General features: G+C 43.9%; 1 protein-coding gene across 2 annotated transcripts in view; it reads right to left on the reverse strand.

The window, feature by feature from the left end:
- RETREG1 (reticulophagy regulator 1) overlaps positions 1 to 23616 on the reverse strand; it is a 127628-nt gene that overhangs the window by 5590 nt on the left and 98422 nt on the right. For both annotated transcript variants that reach the window (XM_045082032.1, XM_004761207.3), the window contains 5 exons: positions 6332 to 6458; positions 3594 to 3678; positions 1416 to 1553; positions 555 to 619; positions 181 to 307 (listed from right to left, as the gene is read on the reverse strand). In XM_045082032.1, the coding sequence (XP_044937967.1) occupies positions 181 to 307; positions 555 to 619; positions 1416 to 1553; positions 3594 to 3678; positions 6332 to 6458 (542 nt within the window). The remainder of the gene's footprint in view (positions 1 to 180; positions 308 to 554; positions 620 to 1415; positions 1554 to 3593; positions 3679 to 6331; positions 6459 to 23616) is intronic.

A 23616-nucleotide genomic window follows, 5' to 3' on the forward strand; every position in this document is an offset into this window, starting at 1 on the left:
ATGAATTTGCCTCTTCTGGGCATTTCATATAAATGGCCTGATACAATGTGTGGACTTGGGTGTTTGGCTTCTTTCACTCAGCATAATGTTTTCAAGGTTCATCCAAGTCATGGCATGTATCTTTTCCATGTACCCAGAATATATATATCAAAAGAAGAGTATGTAGAAGTGTGAGCATACCGTCGGAAGTGTCTGTCTGTGGAGTGTATCCTTCTGACAGGTTGAAGGTTCCATTGTCAGTCCAGGAGACCTCGGATACATCGGTGTCAGACACAGACAACTCTTTGGCCGCAACCGTGAGGCTGATCTGTGTAAACATAGAGAGCAGTGACACACTGGAAACTTCTGACAGAAATCTTTTTGAACACTCCATTTGAACCCCCAAAATATCAGGATAATAAAAACCAGATGAGTAATTCTGCTTTTGAAATTGTTCAGTCATCTTAAGAGAAATAAGAGAAGCCCATTAGGCAAATCATTTAGCCACAAGGCATGTGAGTAAATTTACAGTCAAACCACATGGGAACAAATGGAAAAACCAAACAAAAAAATACCTTAGGACAAAGAGCTGAAAGGTCTAATTCACTGTCATCTTTGTGACTTTTTTCTTTATCTGCTTCTGTTGAGAAAAAATTTAGAGGCCTTCAGTGTCCTGGCCAGCTTAGACATAGTGTATTTTATCCATTCCACAGTGATATCCTGACCCCACAATCCTCAGTCTCCAGTGCTTCCATTTAATTCAACGTGTGCACACAACAAGCTTCACATATCTGCAAGTGTTTGATCTTCAAGGGAAATGGTCCAGATCAGTGATTCCCGTAGGGATGACCCAGCAGCAGCAGTGCCCGTGATGGGAACTTTTTAGAAATGCAGATTGTCAGGCCTTACCCTACATCAACTGAGTCAGAAACTCTGGAGTGGGGCCCAGGACTCTGTGCATTAATAATCCCTCCAGGAGACTCTGATGCTCACTATAGTTTGAGAACCCATAAGGTCATAGGCCAAGTTAAATAGTGAAAAGTGATCACTTTGGTTTTTCCTGTTTTCTTTTCCTCCCCTTGGTTCTCTCAATCCCTTCTTATGTGGCTCCCACACTCTTAGCTATAGCATGGTTTTTTTATTTGCAATTGTCCACCCCAAAATAAAATAACTGAAACAAAGGAAATCATAAATAGCAAATACAGAATTATTAAATCCTTTTCCCCTTTGGATTAAAAAGTCCATTTCTTATATGTTTGAGAAAAGCACAGATACCTAATAGACAAAGGCTACATTCCTTTGGGGGCATTAGCTTCTGTAATAATATATAATAAAAAGCTAAAAGCACTTTGAGACATATTCAAAGTGATTTTGTAATAAACAGCCACCTGACGTCTCATTCCACACATGGAATCTAAAATTCAAACTTTACTTACCAGATCTCTTACGTTTCTTCTGATTAATATATTCTCCAATTCCAAAATCTAGCTTCAGCAGACCTGACTTGATTTTGCTGTATATTTTTTGTCCAATATCATTACACTTAAACAGGGGACACAAAAATGCACACAGCACTGAAACACAAGAAGGAAGAGCGTGTCCGTAAGATGACAGTCCTTTCAAAGGCTACCTCTGAGTATCGCACGAAAATAGTTCCATCAGTAAGACAAATATAAGTGTTTTTCTTAGAGAATGCCTCTGTGAAATACGCTCATAATTTCTATTCTTCCTCCTGTAATGAAAACATCTTCCCCTACAAACACACACGCACGTACACGCATGTACATAAGTGCGGACGCCAAGCTTATAGTCACTGTTTTTAGAGACTTGCTATTAAATCAACTTTCTCCCTTTCGTTCGTTCACCCTTAACCCTGAAAAAGATTAAGTGCTTTCTTGACAACAGTCTTGGGTTAAAAGCTGCCTTTCTACTAATTTGCTGAATAAGCCATTTCGCTATAGGAAAATTATTACGTATTATCCTCTCATCAGTAATACTGGGATGACAATATTATCTCTTGGGGTTTTGTGAAGAATAAATGGGGTGAGTGCAAACCTGGCCTATATCATCAGAGCATCCCCTGGCTCTCTTCTCCATTGCTTCCTAAACAAGGCAGATCAAGGGCTGATACTCTCCATGAGTTCCGTCTGGGAGAATGGGTTTGCGCTTGGATCAATGGCTGTGAGTGTTATGCATTTGGAATACAGAAAAGAAACGAAGACTGACCTCGTGAGTATATTGTATTCCCTAGTATTTACTTCTTTGATGCGGTTAGATGTGCCCATTTACCTTTTTTGTTTTTAATTTATTTTTTATTTATTTTCAGCATAACAGTATTCATTATTTTTGCACCATGCCCATTTACCTTTTAAGTAGGAGTTGCAAGCTCAAATACGGCTAGAAGCCACGGAAGTATATGTACATTGTAAAAGCTGGTCTAAGAGAAATGGGGGAATATAAGGGTCAGTTCAGTGGAGAGTGCCTGTCCCATCTCAAGGTGGCAGCACCAGACCATATTTTTCAGGAGAAGCTGGCAATGTATACTTTTTTTTTTAAACACAGATTTTGGGGTTATAGTTAACGTACAATAAATTGCACATATTTAAAGTATACAATTTAAGTTCTGACATACGCATACAACTAAGAGACTATTACCACGATGAAGACAGTGAACATATCCATCACCCCCTAGATCTTCCCCATCTTCCTATTAATCGTGTCTCTTGTCTTTCCCTGCCCCACCCACCTCATCCCTAGGCAACCATTTGTGTGCTTTGCTATTAGCTAAAGATGAATTTGAATGATGTATATATGGAATCATACAGTATATGTTCTTTTTTTTACCTGGCTTTTCCTACTCAATCTACTTATTTGGAGTTTTATCTAGACTGTTGCATACATCAATTTTTTCATGCTGAGCAGTCACTGCATGGATATACCACAGTTTGTTGACCGGTACGTCTATGGATGGACAGATGGACTGTGTTCTGTTTTTGGCTGCTACAAATAAATTGCTGTGAAGATTTGCATACAAGTCTTTGTGTAGATATATACTTTCATTTGCCTTGGGTAAATATCTAGCTGTGAAATAGCTGGGTCATATGTAGTTTTTAAGAAACTGCCAAACAGTTATCCAAAGTGTTTTTACCATTCTACCTACCCCCAACAGTATGTGAGAACTTCCAGTTGCTCTGTATCCTTGCTAATACTTGCTAGGGCATTTTTAATTTTAGCCATTCTGGTGGGGATGTAATGATATCACATTGTGGTTTTAATTATTTTTTGAGCCACAGAACATACACAAGGGCAAAAGGATTAGTGTGTTTGTGGGGGGCAGGAAATATAGCTTACTTATAGTTTTAATGACATAATTTAAAATCAAATCGTATCACTTCTAACCAACCCTGCCTTTTGGCAGCCATTCTTCCAACTTCAAAATATAAACATGTCTCTAGGAAAAGAAGAAACTTTGTACAGCAGGAAATTAAAGGATAATCAGTGTGCTTTATAGTTAAGGACTTACCCCTCCTCTTCTAAACTATGGAAGGGCTTGTTGATCATTAAATGATACCATATGCATCACATAAATTCGCCAAATGTTCTACCATACTCACGCAGTAGATAGCTGAGTATAACTCCAGGAATATAACTTCCCAAGATTGTAAAAAATGTGCACACACTGCAGACCAGGAGGCAAAACTAGAAATAATAGAAACAACATGTAACAGTTATACATAACTCCAAGACATTTCGGGCATGGGATACAGAGACAATTATCTGTCTGTAGGTGGTCTATCACGTTATGGCAAATGTTTTTCAAACACTGTTCTTTTGTACTTGGGTTTGCCTAATGACTGCTATGTTCAGACAGCCTTAGTCCACTCTAACACTTAATAATAATCATTTTGAGGTTCCAGAAGCTAATTTCTAGCACAGAGAACATTGCCCATAAATCGTGCCTGTGGCTATATTCCTGCCAGATGCAAGAGAACTGTAGACTAGTATGGCCGCAGAAACTTCTTTTACTCAGGATCAGTCACTGAAAAGAATGTAGCCTGGTTCATAAACCTGCAAGTTCAAACTACTTCTATAAACCCATCAAAATTCATAAACCCAGCAAAGCAGAAATTAGAGGCTTTTATATAAACAGAATGGCAATTTGCACAGCTGATAAGCTCCTAGGATGAATCCATTGGCCGTTATCTTCCTCCAGCGACCCCTCAAATTGACCCCACTTCTAGGTCACTTAGGAACCAGTTGGGAATGAAATGAAATTTCTATAGTGAAATGTGTTTATTTTCCTTCTGTCAGTTATGCCCCCCAAAAATCTTGGTTGTTTTAAGAAATTTAAACATCATGACAAAAAACTCCCATAAAATCTTCACTTGTTTTCCACACCCTAGCCTTTAAGATAAACTATCTTTCTTCTTTGGCTTTAAATTTAAATTATGGTATTGGCAAGCAAAGAAAATTCATTAAGGGAATTTCAAAAAGACATATGAGGATAAGAACCCATAACTCTGATCAGTAACTGATTAACACTGTCAGACTAACCTTGATTTTCCATTCTTTGGCACAGGGTTAATAAGTTAACTAGTCGAAAGGAAAACAGAGGAACACAGAACAAAATTAAGAGCTGTTTCTGAAACAGCAGAGGCTCTTGAGAATATGCAGTTTGTACAGCAAAATGGAAGAGGAAAGATGAAGTGCGGGAAAGCATTACCATGTCCAGAACTCAGTTTCACAAAGCTTTCGTTTATCCACTAAACAAACTAACCCTAAACAAAGAAGTTCCAAGTTCAGAATCTTCTAAAAATCTACTTAATCATTTCACTAAAATAGGCATCAAAAATGCAACTCTCCTTCCCCACCATATGGATAGCCATGCTAAGAACTACGTTTGGGGATTAAAAAAAAATCCACATGTATAAAAGGTCGCTACTTTAATATGCTCAAAATGTGTCTGAGCACAGTTCTGTTATTCAGTGCTACTGGAGGTAAGAGATCACCTGTACGTGGTACAACTAGATCGGTTGTCAGTGTGGCCATTCCTAGGCTCTTCCAAGTACAGGGGGAGGTTCAAGGAACTTGAGCGCAACACTGTAAGGGGAAGGGTCTGGTGGCGGCTCTGCCTTTACCCCCATGTTCTCGCAATCACAGCCGAGGCTGCCTCTACCCATCCAAGTACTCCACAGGGTGCACCGTGCAATCCCTTCCAAACCACTTGTGACCCTTCTCCTCGGGGGCTTTCCTCTTAACTGGAAAAATGCTCATTCCATTTTTATAAAGACAATGAGTGTCTTTGCCAAAGGTTTTCTCTACTAGATAGATCATGTAAGAATCTCTACCTTTTAGACGGACTCTCTTATCTCTGAAAACACCCTCGCAGGGCTGGATGTTCATCTCCCTCTGACTTCAGAACCAGCCTAAATAATAGAACTGAAATTCTTCTTTTTCTATTGAGTTGTAATTGACATACAATGTTCTGAGTTTTCAGTGTCCAACACAGTGATTCAACACTTACATACATCATGGATAATGACACGTCTAGTACTATCTGTCACCTACATATTTAATATGGCATTGTGGACCCCATTCCCGACGCTGCACTTTACATCCCTATGACTTATTTGTTTAAACTGAAGTAGAGTTGACATGTAACACAGTATTAATTTCTGGTGCACAACATGGTGGTGACTTTCATAACTGGAAGTCTGTACCTCTGAATACCGTTCACCTGTTCTGCCCATTGCCCTGCCCCTCTTCTCTCTGGCCACCACCAGTTTGTTCTCTGCATTTATGTGTCTGTTTTTAAACTGAGATTCTTCATAAGGTATTTTTTTCTCCTTGGTCTGGCTGATATCAAGACCAGTCACCATTTTTGGTAATGAGTTACATAAGTATGTATCAAATAGAAAACCAATCTGATCTTGAAATGCAAGTTTGAGGATTTTCCAGTGCTGACCAGACACTCACATTTCTTTCTTTCTTTTTTTAAAAGTTTTTATTTATTTATTTATTTCATAGGCAGAGATCACAAGCAGGCAGAGAGGCAGTGTGGGGAAGCAGTCTCCCTGCTGATAGACAGCCTGATGCGGGGCTCATTACCAGGACCCTGAGACCATGATCTGAGCCGGAGGCAGAGGCTTAACTCACTGAGCCACCCAGGTGCCCCAATACTCACATTTCTGAACCTCGCTAATATCAACTTTTATGGCATGTGCTCCTTGTATGTTATATCCAGGGTTGGAGAACCCTTGGAGGCTGATAAAACGGGTTTTAATTCATCCATTTCCAATTTGCTGCACATTATAAAACACATACAGTCATTCTCCCATGCTGGAAAACTTGCCTTGCCAGGGCTCTGCTGCTTAAAAAGAGACATTTCTTGAAGAAATATGCTGAAATTCATCCATGATTCTGCGATACAGTGGCTGAACCTGGATCTTTCATCTGGTTTGGAATTGATAACTTCCCAGCTAAAGAGAGAAAAAGAAAACAAAAAATTTTAGCTATACTTTTGATGATTCATTCAACGTTCATTTCTTCAGCAAGTGTTTACTGAGCACCTGCTCTTGGCCACACTCTCTGGAAAAGCCCTGTGGATTCAGAGGTGACCCAGGAAACAAACTGAGGGTTGCTGGGGAGTGGGAAGGGAGGGCTGGGGTGACTGGGCGAGGGACACTGGGGACGGTGTGTGCTATGGTGAGCGCTGTGACGTGTGTAAGACTGATGAGTCACGGACCTGTACCCCTGAAGCAAATAACACATTATATGTTAATAAAAAGAAAAAAATGAGGGGGGAGAATTCAGAGGTGAATAAGCCAGACACCTTCCTAATGAAGTGCACGTGCCAAGAGAAGGGAGACAAGCTAAACAGCTCGCCGCAAATTACAACGAAGGAAGAGTTGAGCATGAAGTATCGGGAGGGATTTTGAGACATCTCTGAAGAAGCTACTTTTATGCCAAAATCTGGATGAGCAGAGTCTATCCCAAGGGGTTGGAAGAGTCCCAAGTAGAGCAGTGTACAGCATATGCAGAGGGCCTGGAGCCAGAGGAGCTGCCAGCACTATTCTCCAGAGCCCCACATGTGGCTCCCGCAGAGACAACGTCAGGCAGACGAGCGATGCTACATGAAGCTCAGAAGGTGGGACAGGACCTAATCACACCGGGCCAGGGGGTGAAACCTTAAGGACAGAGAGACCGCAGTGCTTTTTGAGAAACTTTGGCACTGACCTTCTAATCCTCCTCCTCCTCATCAACGACAATGCCTTCTCAATATATTTTATAGTCCGTCAACTCAATAGGAAACTGTTAAACTCAATGGGGTCTCAAAATACCTTGTATTTTTCTACTGTACCTTCTCCCAAGCATCGTCCTAGATCGTGTTGAGTGTGATGCCTGCGTCACGCGTGTGCGCTGTGTGCGTCGTGTGTGTGCGCTGTGTGCGTCGTGTATGTGCGCTGTGTGCGCTGTGTCCCGCCCTCGTTTTCCCACAGGAGACTCCCTAAGCTAAAACCAGTAAGCCTCTCTCCAAGAAGAAGACATGCAAACACAGGGCATTCCCCTAAAATCACAGTGATCCTGAATTCAAACCCCACTCTTGCAATACCAATTCATCACAAAAATGTACCAGTTCAAACAAGATCTGTCAAGGGCCCTTAAATCCATTCATTTAATAGATAATTGTTAGTACCTACCATGTGGAAGGCACTGCCATAGAACCAAGGACACGGCAATAAATGAATGTTTCCGGTAGAAGACAAAGATCATTAGTGAACTATCATCCAAGCTACAGTTGCAAGGGAATCAGAGTAAGATGATCTCTGGATTCAAATCCAGTCGTCCTAAGACAAATCAAAGCTTCTTTGGCCCTTAGATGCTCAACTCCCCAGAGACGGTGTGTATGTGGATTCTATTTTTTTAAGGATTTAAATATAACTTAAAATTATATTAAAAAAGGAAATTTAATTATCTAATCTACAAATTTTCATTGATCTGAGAGACCGTGTGGGGGTCGTGGGGAAGGACAAAGGGAAAGGGAGAGAGAGAATCCGGAGCAGAGTCCACGCTGAGCATGGAGTCTGTCGTGGGACTTGACATGGGGCTTGATCCCATGACCCTGAGATCACAACCTGAGCTGAAACCAAGTCGGATGCTTAACCGACTCCGCCACCCAGGTGCCGCTATTTCTTTTTAATATACCTTGAACACTAAGATAATTTGTAGATTAGATAATTCAATTTCCTTTTTTAAAATATAATTTTAAGTTGTATTTAAACGAATGCAATAGCATTAAAAAAAGAAAGAAAATTTCATTTTCCTTGGTCTTTATTCTGTCAGAGTCAAGTAAGGCTCTGCCAGAGAGTCTCTGAGCTACCATTTCTCCAGGCTGATCCAGTTCCGTGAGGTAGACGCTTGCCGAAAGATCTCCCATCCTTAAGAAATGAACTTTGGGGTTGTTTAGCTGTCGGGGAGTGGTTTATGTATCCATTAACTCTACCCCTCTCTTGAGTCACTGAGCCAGCCTGTTTTCATTGGTGACCAAATTTAGCATTAGCTTTGCATACTTTATGAACAATTCCAGACCTATTAAAGGAAACACTAAGCTCATGGATAGGAAGCCACTCTCTGTAACAAAATCTTGCCAATAGGTCTGCTTAATGGGAAAAGATTTTGTATAGGAGGGCAAAAACTGCAAGTGACAAAGGAAATAACATTATTAAACTGTGGCCTCCTTTTTAAAGATATTATTTATTTGAGAGAGAGAGGGAGAGAGAACTCAAGTGGGGGGGGGCAGAGGGAGAGGGATAAGCAGGCTCGCCACTGAGCAGGGAGCCCCACATGGGGCTCGATCCCAGGACCCCAGGACCATGACCTGAGCCAAAGGCAGACACTTAACCGACTGAACCACCCAGGTGCCCTGTGGCCTCCTTACTGAGAACCATTTATTGCAAACTGGCTAGGACAGGACAGGCAACAGTTCCATTTACTGAGACCACACAGTTGACAATAATACAGATTTTAATTTCTGCTTTCTGTACATATTGAGTAGTATTAAAGATTTGGTTGAACGGTCTGGCAAACACAGTTCTGGCAAAAGTCAGTGAAAAACGTATTATGGAGTTGTCGATCATTCTTTTCACGATTCAAGGGGAATAAATGAACGTTTCATATTTTGAAACAAACTTAAGAATATTTTCATCCAGATACCGAACAGATAAAGTGAGTCGTGTTCAGGCAATGAAGGATGAAATAACGGAGGAAATGAATGAACTCTGTGTTTGTATGTGAATCTCAGAATGATAATATTGAGAGAGAAAAAAAGCCACAGAATACATATACTACGATTTCCTTTTTATAAAGCTCAGCGTCATGCTAAGCCAACAGATTATTTAAGCAAGGAAATGATTTAAAACAACAACAATAACAACCCAAGATTCAGGGAAAGGGTGACCCTAAGGCAGGGACGGCGTGGGGGTATGTAGGGAATGAGGCATGTCACAGTGAGGCTTCTCGAGTATTGGTCATGGTATAGTTCTTAACTTAGATGATGGATACATGCAAATTGACTTATTACTGTTCTTAAAGACACACACACACACACACACACACACACACACGGGCTTTATTTAAAAATTTGCTGAGGGGCACCTGAGTGGCTCAGCATCTGCCTTTGGCTCAGGCTCAAGTCATGATCCTGGGGCCCTGGGATTGAAACCCTCATGAGACTCCCTGCTCAGTGGTGAGCCTGCTTCTCCCTCTTTGTCTGCCCTTCCCCTGCTCATTCTTTCTCTTGCTGTCTCTCAAATAAATAAGATCTTTTTTAACAATTAAAAAATAAAAATTTCTCGATACTTAAATGTATAATCATGTTTTTTATTTAATAACATTCTCACATGAGTATATCGCAGTTCACATTCTATACACATATGTTACTTAAGTTTTTGCCTCAGTTTACTTGTGAAGCAAACAATATTTCTGCTAGCGAAGGCTATGAAACATAGTTTCTGAGTAAGACATACTTTATAGATGCTGAAACCTTGTTCTAATACCACCTTTAGGATCCCTAAATCTCAGATGTGACACATTTGTATACATATTTACTATTCTAGTGAGTAAAGACCCTAAAATCAGAAAGGAGCCTAGTCTAATACTAAATTATCTAAAATTACCTAAGTTATCTCTATAGAGATAATGTCATGGTGGAGTCTTCATGATTTAAGGTGCTTAATACATATCACAATGAATTAACTAAAAATTTTGTTTTACATTTAAGGATCTTACCTATCTCATAGTGGGATTCAAAGTGGATAAGAAGAAACCTCAGCACCCATCCATCCTTATTCATTTATTCAATAAAAATTTATCCAGCTCCCCCTTTGTGTCTCACATTATACTCAGTGTTTCCTGTTGTTATTTCCAACCGGCACAAACTGAAAACCTGTAGCATTGTCCCTCTCCTGCCCACAGATACCCACCTCTTGCTGGGAAGAAGAAACAAAAGAACATTCAACAGGAAATATTTCCATAGCCTGCAAGGACACTCTTATTTATATTAAATTCCTCCGCTTTGGAAAAGGCTGTCATATGATAGTACCTTAGGGCAAGAAATTCCGTGGTTACTTATATTAACACAATAACCGTAAGTAAGTCTAACTGATATTTGAATTATTGTTACAATCACAAACAGAAATGAGGACTCTATCATATAAAATGTGAAAATACTATCTAACCAGATGGGGGTTTTGGAAAGAATAGTAAATGTTTAAAAACATAGTAAATGTTTGAGAAAAAAATATTTAGATTGTGCTGAACAAAATTTAAAGGAACTATATACAACTAAAAAAAAAAAATCAAAATTCAAAACAAGAGATCCTGCTCTAACTTTAAATAAAACACGGATCTGGGGCTCCGGGTGAAAAAGTCAGTTAAGCATCGGATTCTTGGGTTTCAGCTCAGGTCATGATCTCAGGGTCATGAGTTCAACCCCCACGACAAACCCTGTGCTCAGCGTGAGTCAGCTTGAGGCTCTCTCTCTCTCTCTTTCTGCCCCCCCATCATTTGTCACATGTGTGTGCACGCATGCTCTCTCTCAAAGAAGTAAGTACATCTTTAAAAAAGTACATGAAACATGGATCTAGAAAAGTCACTCTCTGGGAGTTTCATAATAGTTTTAAACAGTTGAGCAAATAATTCTGAGCCCCACTGGAATATACATTGCTACAGTCTTCCATTGTATACCGTTTGCCATTAATGTATATCATGTCACCACATTTCTATTCAGGGAAAAAGGGTACATAACATATAATTGAATAATATCTAATATAGTTGAATAATTCAGAATGAAATAGGGCATTTGAAGTGAACTTTTTTGTTCATGAGTGAACTTTTTTGTGGATGAGGAAAGTGAAACCCAAGTTTTCTGAACTAGTTCAGGGCAGAGCCAAGACCCGAGGCCAAGACTCCTGGTTTCCAGTCGCTCTCTTTGTTTTAAGACAAAGAATGGATTCTTCAAAGAATGGATAAATTCGATGACCTCCTTTTGAAAGTCTACATATAATTTAGGACAAGGAAGAACACTCCATGTTCCCTCTCACTGCTTTCCAGAGTCGGGAGGGTTGAGCTGCGACTGACCAATACCAGCATGGCATCAGTGAGGACCCATCCTTTCCAGGCACAGAAGAGCTTGGCGGGCAGAATCCAAACACTCAGTGGAAACTAAGATTCTCGCTTGGTGGCGGGGAGATGTTTTAATACAGGTGACGCGCGTACACACACACACACACACACACACACACACAGTTGCTCCATCATGAAACTCTAGGTTTTCCTGGAGAGCCTCGTCCAGGGAACACATAACCAGAGAAAGGATCTCCTGTGAGTATCAGATGATGCTGGGGAGACAGATCTTTTACGCAGTGTGTGTGGCGGTCTTCCCACCATCCTTGGTGCTGATCAGCATGCAATGTAACGAGAAAAGGAGGCTTAAAAACAGTTTGAAGCTTTACTGAGTTCTTTTTTTTAAGATTTTACTTATTCATTTGACAGACACAGCGAGAGAGGGAACACAAGCAGGGGGAGTAGGAGAGGGAGAAGCAGGCTTCCCGCTGAGCAGGGAGCCCGATGTGGGGCTTGATCCCAGGACCCTGGGATCATGACCTGAGCCAAAGGCAGACGCTTAACGACTGAGCTACCCAGGGGCCCCGCTTTACTGAGTTCTTAACCAGAGTCTGAGTCTTCTGTGATTGAGGCTCATCTGAGGGAGCAAATTACCAATGGCTTCAGTATAATACCAAAGGAGGTTCATCTCTTTTCTCTTTAGTTTCAGAGAGAACATGCATTTCCCATTAAGGGTCTTTGTTCCCTGCCCCTCACCCCCTCCCTGGTTCCAGCTTTCTCTGTCACTCCTGCCCTCGTTAAGGAATGAAACTCCGCACACTCCAGCCACAAGATAAGGACCAGTTAAGAGTCCCTCCCTCATTTCAGTTATCCCTAGCTTCCCACATTCTCAGTGAATCCAGTTCAAGTTCACAACTCCCTGGCCCCTCGGGGCTTTCACACAGGCCTTTGCCCAAGGATCTGCAGACACTGCAGTGCTTTCCAAAAAAGCTCCTGAAATTAGGGCCTTGGCAGATTTCATTTTGTCACCATCTTCTTCTGAACAAAAACTAAGGGACAGATTTTCAGCAAAGGACACTATTTACGGTCAAGGTAAGCAATTATTTACCAAAGAACCTTGAGCCCGATGAGGTGCTTTTTCAGCAGCTGTGGGATTTATGCTGCTACCTGCCTGTGACAGTCCAAGCAGAGTAAAAACAAGGAAGATGGCTCCTTAGACAAGCGCGCCCACTTCATCCAAGAAGGAGCTGCCACTTCCTAGTGGAACAGGAAACCAACATCCCTTCTTTCTGCCTCCATGTCCCCAGTCAAATACATTCAAGCCTACACATTAGGGGGTCTGGCCAAATGAATCCCTTTAGACACTTCCCAAATTGAGTGTGTGAACCCCCCAGGGCACTATTTAAACAGTGGCCTCCTGGAGCTCAATCCAGAGATTTTGATGGAGCAGGCCTTGGGGAAAGCTCAGAAATCTGCATCTTTAATGACCATCCCAAGTGCTTCTGAGGCAAGTATTTCTTACCCAACGAGCCACAGCAAGAAATACCCCATGAGGAAGTTACACAGAATTCCTGGTTCAAAAACAGAGACCAGAGGAGACTTGGCTTTAGGCAAGATGATACACGGGGGATCCAACCTGCCTCCCATCTGAAACAACAGTGGAAGGAAGGAAGGAAGGAAGACAAGATACAGGAAACAACAATTTTCAGGATCCTGGACCCAAAGAAAGGATGTCGATCTCTGCAAGGTGGTGAGTCCTGTGATTGTCCTTGAGTTTCCAGGCCACAGAGTAGGGAAGGGCAACTCGGTGAATCCCAGGGATGGCCAGAGCTGAGGAGACAGAACTCGGGGTCCAAACTGAAGACCAAAGAGGTTAGAGATGACAGGACAGAGTGTGGGGCAGTCAGGCTTGCAGAGAGACCCGCTGCCACGTGCTGGGATCTGGGTCTTCAGCTGAGGGCCACGGTCAAGGTGCATGAGGGACCTGGAGGCCAAGAACAAGCCAGCAGAAGGGGTGACGGGGAGCAGAGTCCTGCGCTCACACAGGGCTGGGAATGATGTCCAGTCTCACCGACCAGAATGGAAAACCTCAGAATTCACAGACACTGGATAGAATTCTCAGAAGGGTTTTGCCTCGGTAACAGAAAAATTAGTCCTCAACTAAATGCTGCTCTGATCATAAAAGCCTTATAAGCAAGCTTTGAAAGGATTAAACCAATTTAAAGCAATCTCACTGTGTTATTGTGGGAACACAGAGTGGGGAGTTCTGTTAAGAACCAAGTAATGCACATGTTCAAACTGGGGTCTGAGTGATTTTATGTTACTTTGCATCTGGCTTTTAAATGATTGTGTACTTTTGATTCCTTTAAAAAAAAACATATTCCTAAATCATGTCTCAATTTTATATTTAAAGTCAAATTTGTCTCTGTGCAGTTTAGCGGCCACAGAGATTTAACCTGAGGCACTTTAGTGTCTCCTCCGTTAGGGGTTCTGTAAGACTGAGAAATGGGGACACTCCCGTGCTCTTTAAAAATAGACTGTAATTCAGTAAGAGCCTGTGTCACAGCCTGCTTCATCTCTCTTGCCCAAAGTCTTTGAGCACCAGAAAATACCGGGCTGCACAAAGGCGTCTCGGCAGAGCACCCGTCACCTCTCTCTGTACCGTTTTCCTTCCGCTCGTCTCCACAAACCCGCGCTGAGTACAGAGAACCTGCCGTCAGGCTCCCTTCCTGGCTCCGCGCTTCCCACGGTGATTCCAGGAGTCCGTGAAAGCTTACATGTGACCCCAAATAATTGCACAGTCACACACCCTCGTGATACGTGAAACTCGCCTTTATAAAATGGCAGGTACTTGTGTCAATGGCCAATGGGGAACAAAGAGAACTAAAAGCTGGGGATCGGATGTGCAAGGAGAACCCAAGACGTCCCTGACGTCATCCTGCGCTTTACAGGACAACCGATCTTTTTAGCCTAAACTCGGGAACTGAAGTCAAAAGGTTATTTAATAACAAATTAATTTTTCTAAACAAACAAAATATATAGATAGATAGATAGATAGATTTTTAAAAATATATCCAAGCTCCAATCCTTTTGCCTACTTCTGGAGCTTTTGATGCCATCCATGGACACCCCTTCCTGGAAACCCACTCCCTTGTGCTTAAGCTGGTTTCAGTTTGGCTTCGGGCATTTCCAACCCAACCTAAAGTGCTCTATTTTTCAGTAGGGGGCAGTGGAGAAATAGAATATATTTTTTTAAGATTTTATTTATTTATTTGACAGAGGAAGATCTCAGGTAGGCAGAGAAGCAAGCAGAGAGAGAGGGGGAAGCAAGCTCCCTGCTGAGCAAAGAGCCCCATGTGGGGCTCGATCCCAGGACCCTGAGACCATGACCTGAGCTGAAGGCAGCGGCTTAACCCACTGAGCCACCCAGGTGCCCCTAGAATATGTTTTAAATTATAAGGCAGTAACAACTATTTAAAAAGAGCTATGGAATAAGATTATTGAGCTCAGTATGACAGTTTATTAGAGATTTTTGTTTTATTTTTGCAAGAGGGAAAGAGAGAGCGAGTGAGTGACACAAGCGGGGGGTGGGGGAGCAGAGGGAGATGCAGACTCCCCACTGAGCAGAGAGCCTGATGCAGGACTCGATCCCAGAACCCCGGGATCACCACCCAAGCTGAAGGTAGGCACTCTACCGACTGAGCCACCCAGGCATCCAAGTATGATAGTTTTATTCAGGAGACAATGTTTAGTAAAACGGAAAGACTGAATAATTCCCGTCAAGGCAGTAGAGTAATAATTCATGTCACGGGGGTAACAGGAATGTGAAGTAGGAGTCATCGCTAACACTCAGCAGGGGCGAGGTGCTGTTCCGCCTGCTGTAAACCTGTGGTCCTGTCCAGTCCCGACGGCCCACCTTGTGCGAGACGCTATTTATCGGGCTGTCTTCCCGGAGAGGCCTGCGCACAAGAACTACCCGACTCAAGGTCACAGAAGTCATCCCCGACGGACCAGGCTATGCCCCATGGGGCTGAGAACGCTCGGGACGTGCGGTGAGATGGGGAAGAAGACTGGGCTGGAACGTGGGGTCATGTCCGAGCCGAGCAGGGAAGCAGAGCGGAGCCGCAACAAGGGAAGGATTAGGGATCCCTACAGACACAGAAGTTCCAAAAAGCAGCTCTAGTTCCCGGGGGACACGGAGGACCGAGGAGCTCAGGAGCCTGTCCTCTGTCTCCGCGACCTCAACCCTTTCTAAGGCTCCACAAAGGGATGCCACAGCGTGTGGCAGTGACAGTCATGACCGTGGTTCCTGCGGGTTGAGCCTTCCGGCGCCGGACACTCCGGGCTTTTTCTCACCGAGCCCTCCCCCCGCCACCACCCCCCCCCCGCCCGCTCCCGCCCCCATCAGCACCACACCTGCAAGGCAGGGACTGGAGTCCCTCCAGTTTGCCCAAGAGAAAGCAGGGTGAGGAGGAGTGTTGCTGCCAGCCAGGGCATCTCCTCGTTTCCTTTGGTAGCAATGATCAGTTGTGGTTAATTTACATCTGCCGAATTGACTTCCCCATTAAACTTCAAATTCCATAAAGGAATTCAAGGGCACGGCTCTGTCTCCAGCAGCTGACAGAGCCTGACATCTATGAGGCAATAAAACACTGAATAAGCATGAGCAATAAAGAATATTAAAGGAAGAAAATATCAGAAGGAGTTAGCTGTGGGTCTTCAGTGACCGTGCATTTTTGTCGACTTATCTGAATGTTTCTGTACATTCTAGATCAGCAATAATCAGCATGGATCCCTTTAGACATGTAAACACATACAAAATAATAGACAAAGGGCCCTGATAATTTGGAGACCTATTTTCATTTATATGGAATAGTTTCTACTTTTTTTTTTTTTTCTTGCAAATAGAGAGTTAAACTGCCTTCAAAATTGGGTAAGTAGGGTAGATATGTCTCATTCATTCCAAGAAACATTCTGAATTGGAAATCTTATTTTGTGTGGAATTCCTTCTGGCAAAACTTGGATCCCAATGTTTGACTTCTCCCTGGGTATCCCCGAACCTGCGAGCACCTTCTGCAGACATGACCTTCACAGGACACGAGGGCATTTGTGACACCCACAGAGAACAGGACTGGGGCCCCATCTAGTTGAATGGGCCAGAATGCAAAGATCAACGAATATCCCACCTTCGCCTGGGACAGAGGAAAAGGAGTCCCTTTTTGTTTCTGTCGGGCAACCACAGTTCACTGGAAAACATTATCAGACACCATTTCCTCTGAAGTACCCAGACACACACGTGCACTCCCGCTTCTAATCACTTTTTAGACTTTCCGTATCTCCAGGAACCCATATTACAATACTCATTTCCAGAGTTGTTTAGGAGTCCGTCACACTACCCCTACCCCCAGGAAATATAACTTAGGTCACACTATTGGTTTTCATTTTTATTTTTAGGAGTTGGAAATAGAAACGAAACAATGGTTTTCAGAAAGTTAACTATGTCCACATCCCCTACTTTAAAAAAAGGGATCGGTTATAACCTAAGCTGTCCCCTAGCAACCGTGACACACAGCTCCTTCAACCATCACCCCTATAAATACGCCTGGGCTTGGAGCCCTCTGCAGCTTTTCATTCTCAGCTAGTGACTAACGGTCTCATGCTCTCTGCCGGGAGAGAACATCTGTTGATGTTCATTCCTGTCGAATTTTTCTTAGAAAGGTCAGTCAATATCTAGTTACAGATTTTAACATTTCTTAGTGCCATGTGTTAGAATTTTTCTTAATCCTGCGGATACATAAGGCGCGGCTCCGAGGGCACGCGTGTTTGCGTGAGGGTATGTCGGCAGAGAAACAAAATAAAAACAGAGATCTGTTTCTCTGCACCAACACTCACAGAATTAGAACCATGACAAAGCAAATAAGATGTGTCAGCCGGGGGATTAAATAAGCAAACACGAGATTAAGAAATTACATAGCACTCAACTTGAAACCTTCCCTTCCGCGGGCCGATGAGCCACGTGAGCACGTCCTCCTAGGGCCCGAGACCAGGAGGCGCCCCCTGAGCTCAGGTCCCGCTGGCCTGAGAAGCGGAGCCTCGCCTTCCCCGGGACAACTTGGTGTTCTATTTGGGGCTCTCTTTTTATACCAAGTTTCAAAGGAATCAGGTATCTGTTGTTGCGTGAAACTATTCCTTTCCTCTTCCAGCTCAATCTGAGCGCTCTCTCTTCCCCTCTCTCTTCTCCGGGGTGGAGACCATCAGCGCGTCCAGTCCACCGAGAACATCCAGAAGGTTGGCCCTCAACTGCCATCACGCCACTTCTTGTGTTATCCGGATTTCCATGAACACACGCCAGTTATACGTTAGTTTTCAGCGTCTTCAATTTTGTTAGCTTCTCAACCAGCAGACTCTCAGCAGCTCAGACATGAACAATTTAAATTCTGCTACTAGCTGGGAACAAGCACCTACTTGAGACAGGCAGGAGATTAAACGCCCTTTCTTTGGGAATGCCAAGATGGGCTTCCGTCATGATCCTTGAGGGCAGAAAAGGTTTCTACTTTATCCCTAAAGGACGAATCACATCTGAGAGTCAAGAAACATTTCACAAGGGAAACAGATGGTGACTGAGAGGCAAGTTTGCTAATTCGGATCTAAGCCTTCCTGTGCATTCTACTCAGGACTCACCATTTCCAACGAAATACAATCCAGGATTCGCTCTAGTTGGAGTCAAAAGCAAATGTCCCTTCCCTGTTCCTTTTGCCTGTGGCCTAGTTATAGGAAACCAAAATCTCTGGGACAATCCTAAAGAACATATTGCTTACCGTGCAAACATCTTTATTGACAATACAGTTCCTACTTTTACTTTCTAGAGACCTACCCATTGCACTGGGCCTGAATACACAGACACAGGCCAGACAGGCTGAATGACCAAGTTTCTCCCAAGTGCTCTTATTATGAAGGCCAGTTAAACTGAATTTTGCTTGGGGAATTTGTTCGGATAACAGGCATACCCTGGAGTGTCTATCTGTCACTGAGATAATCATTCAAGGTGCTGGACTGTTAAATCATAGGCCACGTTCCCACCTCAGTCCTTTTAAAGAATACTTCTCTCCCACACACATATAAGCCAGTCACTGAAGGACATCAGTGGCTTTTAAAGGAACATCCCCTTACCAGAGGGATCTTTCTTATCACTCATAGAAAATACAAGAATCTCATTATGATGTCCTTTTTTTTTCCCCCAAGATTTATTTATTTATTTGACAGAGAGAGACACAGTGAGAGAGGGAACACAGGCAGGGGGAGTGGGAGAGGGAGAAGCAGGCTCCCTGCTGAGCAAGGAGCCCGATGTGGGGCTCGATCCCAGGACCCTGGGATCATGACCCGAGCCAGAGGCAGAGGCTTAATGACTGAGGCACCCAGACACCCCTCATTATGATGTCTTAATACTTGTTAAAAAAAAAAAAAAAAGCAGATTTTGAGACCCAGTTTTTGTATGACTACCACTCACAGGAAATGAGTATGACTCAGTCCTCCACAACAGCGCGCAAGGAAGACAGGCATGTATCCGGGGGTGTGGAGGGCACAAGCTAGGACGACGGAGGAGCCTGGGGGGCTCAGTCAGTTAAGCATCTGACTCTGGATTCCAGCTCAGGTCATGATCTCAGGGTCCTGAGATCGAGCCCCACATTACACTCTGTGCTCAGCGGGGGCAGGGAGGTCTGCTTTGCTCTCTCTCTCTCTCTCCCTCTGCCCCTTCCCCCAACCGTACTCTCTCTAAAATAAATAAATCTTTAAAGAAAGAAAGAAAGGCAGAGAATGATGTGGGTGACCTTCCTGACGTGCTGTGGGATCTGGAAAGAATACCCGTGAGGCGGAAGGGTGTGTGGGAGAGAAGCCAGAAGCGGATACGGTGCCTGAACTGTGCTTCTCCGGAGGTGTCTGCCTCGGAGGGCGGGCAGTGGCCGACAGTACGGAGTGAGGACAAAGGCCCACAAGTCAGATCTCCTGCTGAGAGGTGCTCTAGGGCAACAGAATTATAAAAATGAATTAATCCAGCCTGTCTGGGTTAAGAGAGAGTTTTCCACAGGAAGGCATTGCCCGCCACTTCCTCACATGCGTGTCACAGCAACAGGAATTTAGCAAATAACAGGCTGAAAAGGAGGTGCCCTGTGAAGACTTCCTCATGAACAGTCGTTAGATAATCATCTTCGTGTATTTTATGTAGAAAGATTTAAGGAGTTCCTCCAACACTTTGTTTTTGTGCACATTAATAATTTCCTCAGGAAACTTTATTTTTTATTTTTTAAAAGATTTTATTTATTTATTTGGCAGAGAGATCACAAGCAGGCAGAGAGGCAGGCAGAGACAGAGGGAGAAGCAGGCTCCCCACTGAGCAGAGAGCCCGATGCGGGGCTCGATCCCAGGACTCTGAGATCATGACCTGAGCTGAAGGCAGAGGCTTTAACCCACTGAGCCACCCAGGTGAAACATTTTTTTTAAAAATTAGCGTTCTCCCATGAAAAGTAACCTGGTGCAAATAAACGCAATGCGAGTGAGCTGGGCTGAGCCTGGCGATGCCGGCGAGCGGCGCACCCATCTTCTCTGTCCTCCTCCAGTTGTACCTGGTGCAGACATCGCCCTCTGCCTCCCCAGTCCAGCCGCCGTCAGGGGTGTGCAGGAGAACCGACGGCTGCCACGTGCGCTTCCTGCGTGGCGTGGCGGCCAAGCCGGCATGCTGGAGATCAGCGGCTTGCCCGATAGTCTCACCATTTCTAGGACATCATCTTCACTCTGACAGTTGTCCCGGCAAAGTGACGCATTGTTCACAGCTAGCGCACGTTCCTCTGGCAGGACGTTCTATCCATGCCCCTTACTCACTCCGGGTCCTTGTTCATGGATGTGCTGGTTAGCAAAGTGTGTTGCGTAGTTTATTATGAGTTCGCGTTCTTTTTTAGTCATCGTCCATTTTCTGCTTGTACTTCCCACGTTAGGTTTGTGAAGCAGACTTGGTCAGATCCTTTAGCAAGATGAATAGCTCTTTGGTCAAGCTCAGGCATTTGCCGCTCCTACTGGAGAACTACCCAGACCACAAGGACCGAACTACCAGGAAATCGCATGTAACTGGGCCTGGACATTCCACAGGTTGTCTCCACCCAGCAAAGTGGATCAATTAAGTGGTGGCTAAACATTTCATCCTGACCTGCTTGGGAGCTCACAACCTTACGTGAGAGCCATAGACGTAATGAGTCCTCAGGGAACTGGCCACAGCAGCCCAAATAGAGCCAACAGAGCCAGATGGCCCAAGAAAATCACTGGTTACTACGAACTACACAAACACTATTTTAAATAAACACACAATGGAAGACACAGACGGATATATAACCTTTAACCATTGCCTTGAAAGATAATCAATGCTTCCTATATTTTCATCAGAATCGAACCTATCGCACACGTTTCTTCTCTTTATTTTCTAGCTTGTGTTACCATGATGCATTTTCGAGAAATGGAAAAAATGGCTCATAAAAACGTTGGCCTCTATAAAAACGAGTTTTTTTTTTTTTAAGATTTTTTATTTATTTGACGCACAGAGAGAGATCACAAGTAGGCAGAGAGAGAGAAGGAAGCAGAGAGAGCTGAGCAGAGAGCCCAGGACCCTGGGATCGTGACCCGAGCTGAAGGCAGGGGCTTTAACCCACTTGGCCACCCAGGCGACCTCAAAACGAGTTGTTTTTAAAGAAAGATACATGCCATTATCACTTGTGTTATATACAAAAAAGGCCTTGTGCTTTTGAAACTATGTCATCTTTAACAAAATTATCCAGGTCCAGCACGGTCTGGGTAACCTGTCTACACAGCATAGCCAGCACACACCTCGGATGCTAAGTGTATGATTCAGTTCACCTAAAAATTAAGTTTACTTTGAATATACAGCTAGCAAGGCCAGGAATGAATCGACTCTGTGAATTCAGTTGAGAATCAACTGTTCACAATCACAAGAGCAAATGAAATTAACATTTTTTAAAAACAAATTATGGCAAAAGAATGGAGGGGTTATAATGACACACAGACCAGTGGCATGGTGAACCCAGAAGTCCCGGGGAGACTACTCGGAGGCCTGACTCCTTCACAGAAGGAGCTTGGGTTTCCTGGGATCCCTTGTGGGATCATGCTCAGCTTTGGAATAACTAGGAAATCAGAGGGTCCGTGAACACGAAGTGGAGTGCTCCTGGATGGGATGGATAGTCAACACCTTCTGCTCAAGGATTTTAAACTCCGCAAGCGGTCTGTCCATTCCCAGGTTACGCGCAAAGCTGACCCTGAGTAAGTCCTCTACTGCTGTTAAATAAATACTATTATGTTCTCCCGTCAAGAACATGCCGAGAAATTTGTACTAACTTGAGAGAGGGCTCTTTAAAGCTGGCGATATCCCTTAAAACACCCCTGGGGATATTGATGGGAAAGAGAATCTTTGACAGACAGTGGTTGACAGATAGTGGCTATTAGGAACACGTCTGGTACTCAAGTCCACGTGCCAGATCTCAGGCCAGAAGGCATTCCCAGCAAACAGGCCTCCTAATCAGCCGAGAAGGCCCAGTCTACTTCCACTTCTGAGGCGGGGAGGGTACGTGACACGCGTATGGTCTTACCATGGAGAAACTGAAAGCCATGTAAAGAATTCTGTCCTTCCTTTACAAGGGGTTGCTGATTTCTGGGCGTTCAGACGCCCCACCAGCCTGCGCTTCTGCAGGCTCCATCGTGTGCAGCCTTCACCGGCTGTTGTAGAGTCAGTAAAACACACAAGTAGAAATCCTGTGTTTGGTCCAAGGAGGAACCTATGATCCATTTCATCGGAAACATGTTGCTGGAGATCCCAAGGTGGGGAGAGAGGTAAAGGCACCGCTCCCCAGATCAGTGGTCGCTACTGTCAGGGCCTAATTACGTGGGAGTGCTTCAATCTTCCTTTCTCAGATTAGCATCATGGGCTTTAAAAGGGCTATCTTGGGGCACTGGGTCGCTCAGTCCGTTAAGCATCTGCCTTTGGCTCAGGTCACAATCTCGGGGTCCTGGGATTGAGTCCCGGCATCGAGCTCCCTGCAGAGGGCCTGCTTCTCCCTCTCCTTCCGCCTGATGCTCTGCCTGCTTATGCTCTATCTCTCTGTCAGATAAATCAATAAAATCTTTTAAAAAAATAAATAAAAGGGCTATCTTATCCCATCCTTATGTATCACAACAACGGTGGTCACTTCTAGCTGCTCTTTAAGGATTAGGTAACATCTTCCTCCCCTTCTCTAGGATGGCATAAATTATCTGTTAATTCTAAACCATATTAATGAGAAGTTGGTATGACAGTTCTTAGACTCCGGGTACAACCCGAATGCTGGCTGGGGACACTCTTGGGGGCATTCCACACAATCCCGTAAATATGAGCTTGCCTATATGTGCTGGGCAGGCTACGGCATTGCTAAATAACTTCAGGTTTGGAACCCAGACTGGTGTTCTGGCATAAAACACACCCCTAATTACTAGCCATGATTTCTAGTTACACTTCTTGAAAGAGGAGCAAGAAATTAATGACAAATCAAACATCTCACATAGAGGACCGTTCTCAATTTTTATATTCATCCCTCGCCAACCTAATCTCAAGTTGTTTGTCCACTTTTTTTCTAAAGCGCTATGAGCGACTTCCCTTGCTCTCTCCAATGCCTTGAACTTAGTTTTCACAGAGGTAAACAGCTGTCTCAGGATATAAGTTCACCTAGTTTACTGAATGTCAAAGTGACAGTGGTTTAAACGAGCAGTTCATTTCTCCTTCATGCACAGCACGGCCCAGGGCTGACATGGGATCTCCATAACGTAGTAGAACTAAGTTCTTTGTATTTTTTGGCTCAGATAGTCTCCACATCGCATTTCCCTGCATGGGCCAAGACAGTTACCGCTGCTCCTACCGCACCATCCATGTGATTATCCACACGGCAGGCAGCAGGAAGGGGAAAGGGAAGCAGAGAGCACTGCTTT

The sequence above is a fragment of the Mustela putorius genome, unplaced genomic scaffold (assembly GCF_011764305.1).
Source record: "Mustela putorius furo isolate JIRA1106 unplaced genomic scaffold, ASM1176430v1.1 tig00000589_pilon_pilon_pilon, whole genome shotgun sequence".
Lineage (NCBI taxonomy): Eukaryota > Metazoa > Chordata > Mammalia > Carnivora > Mustelidae > Mustela > Mustela putorius.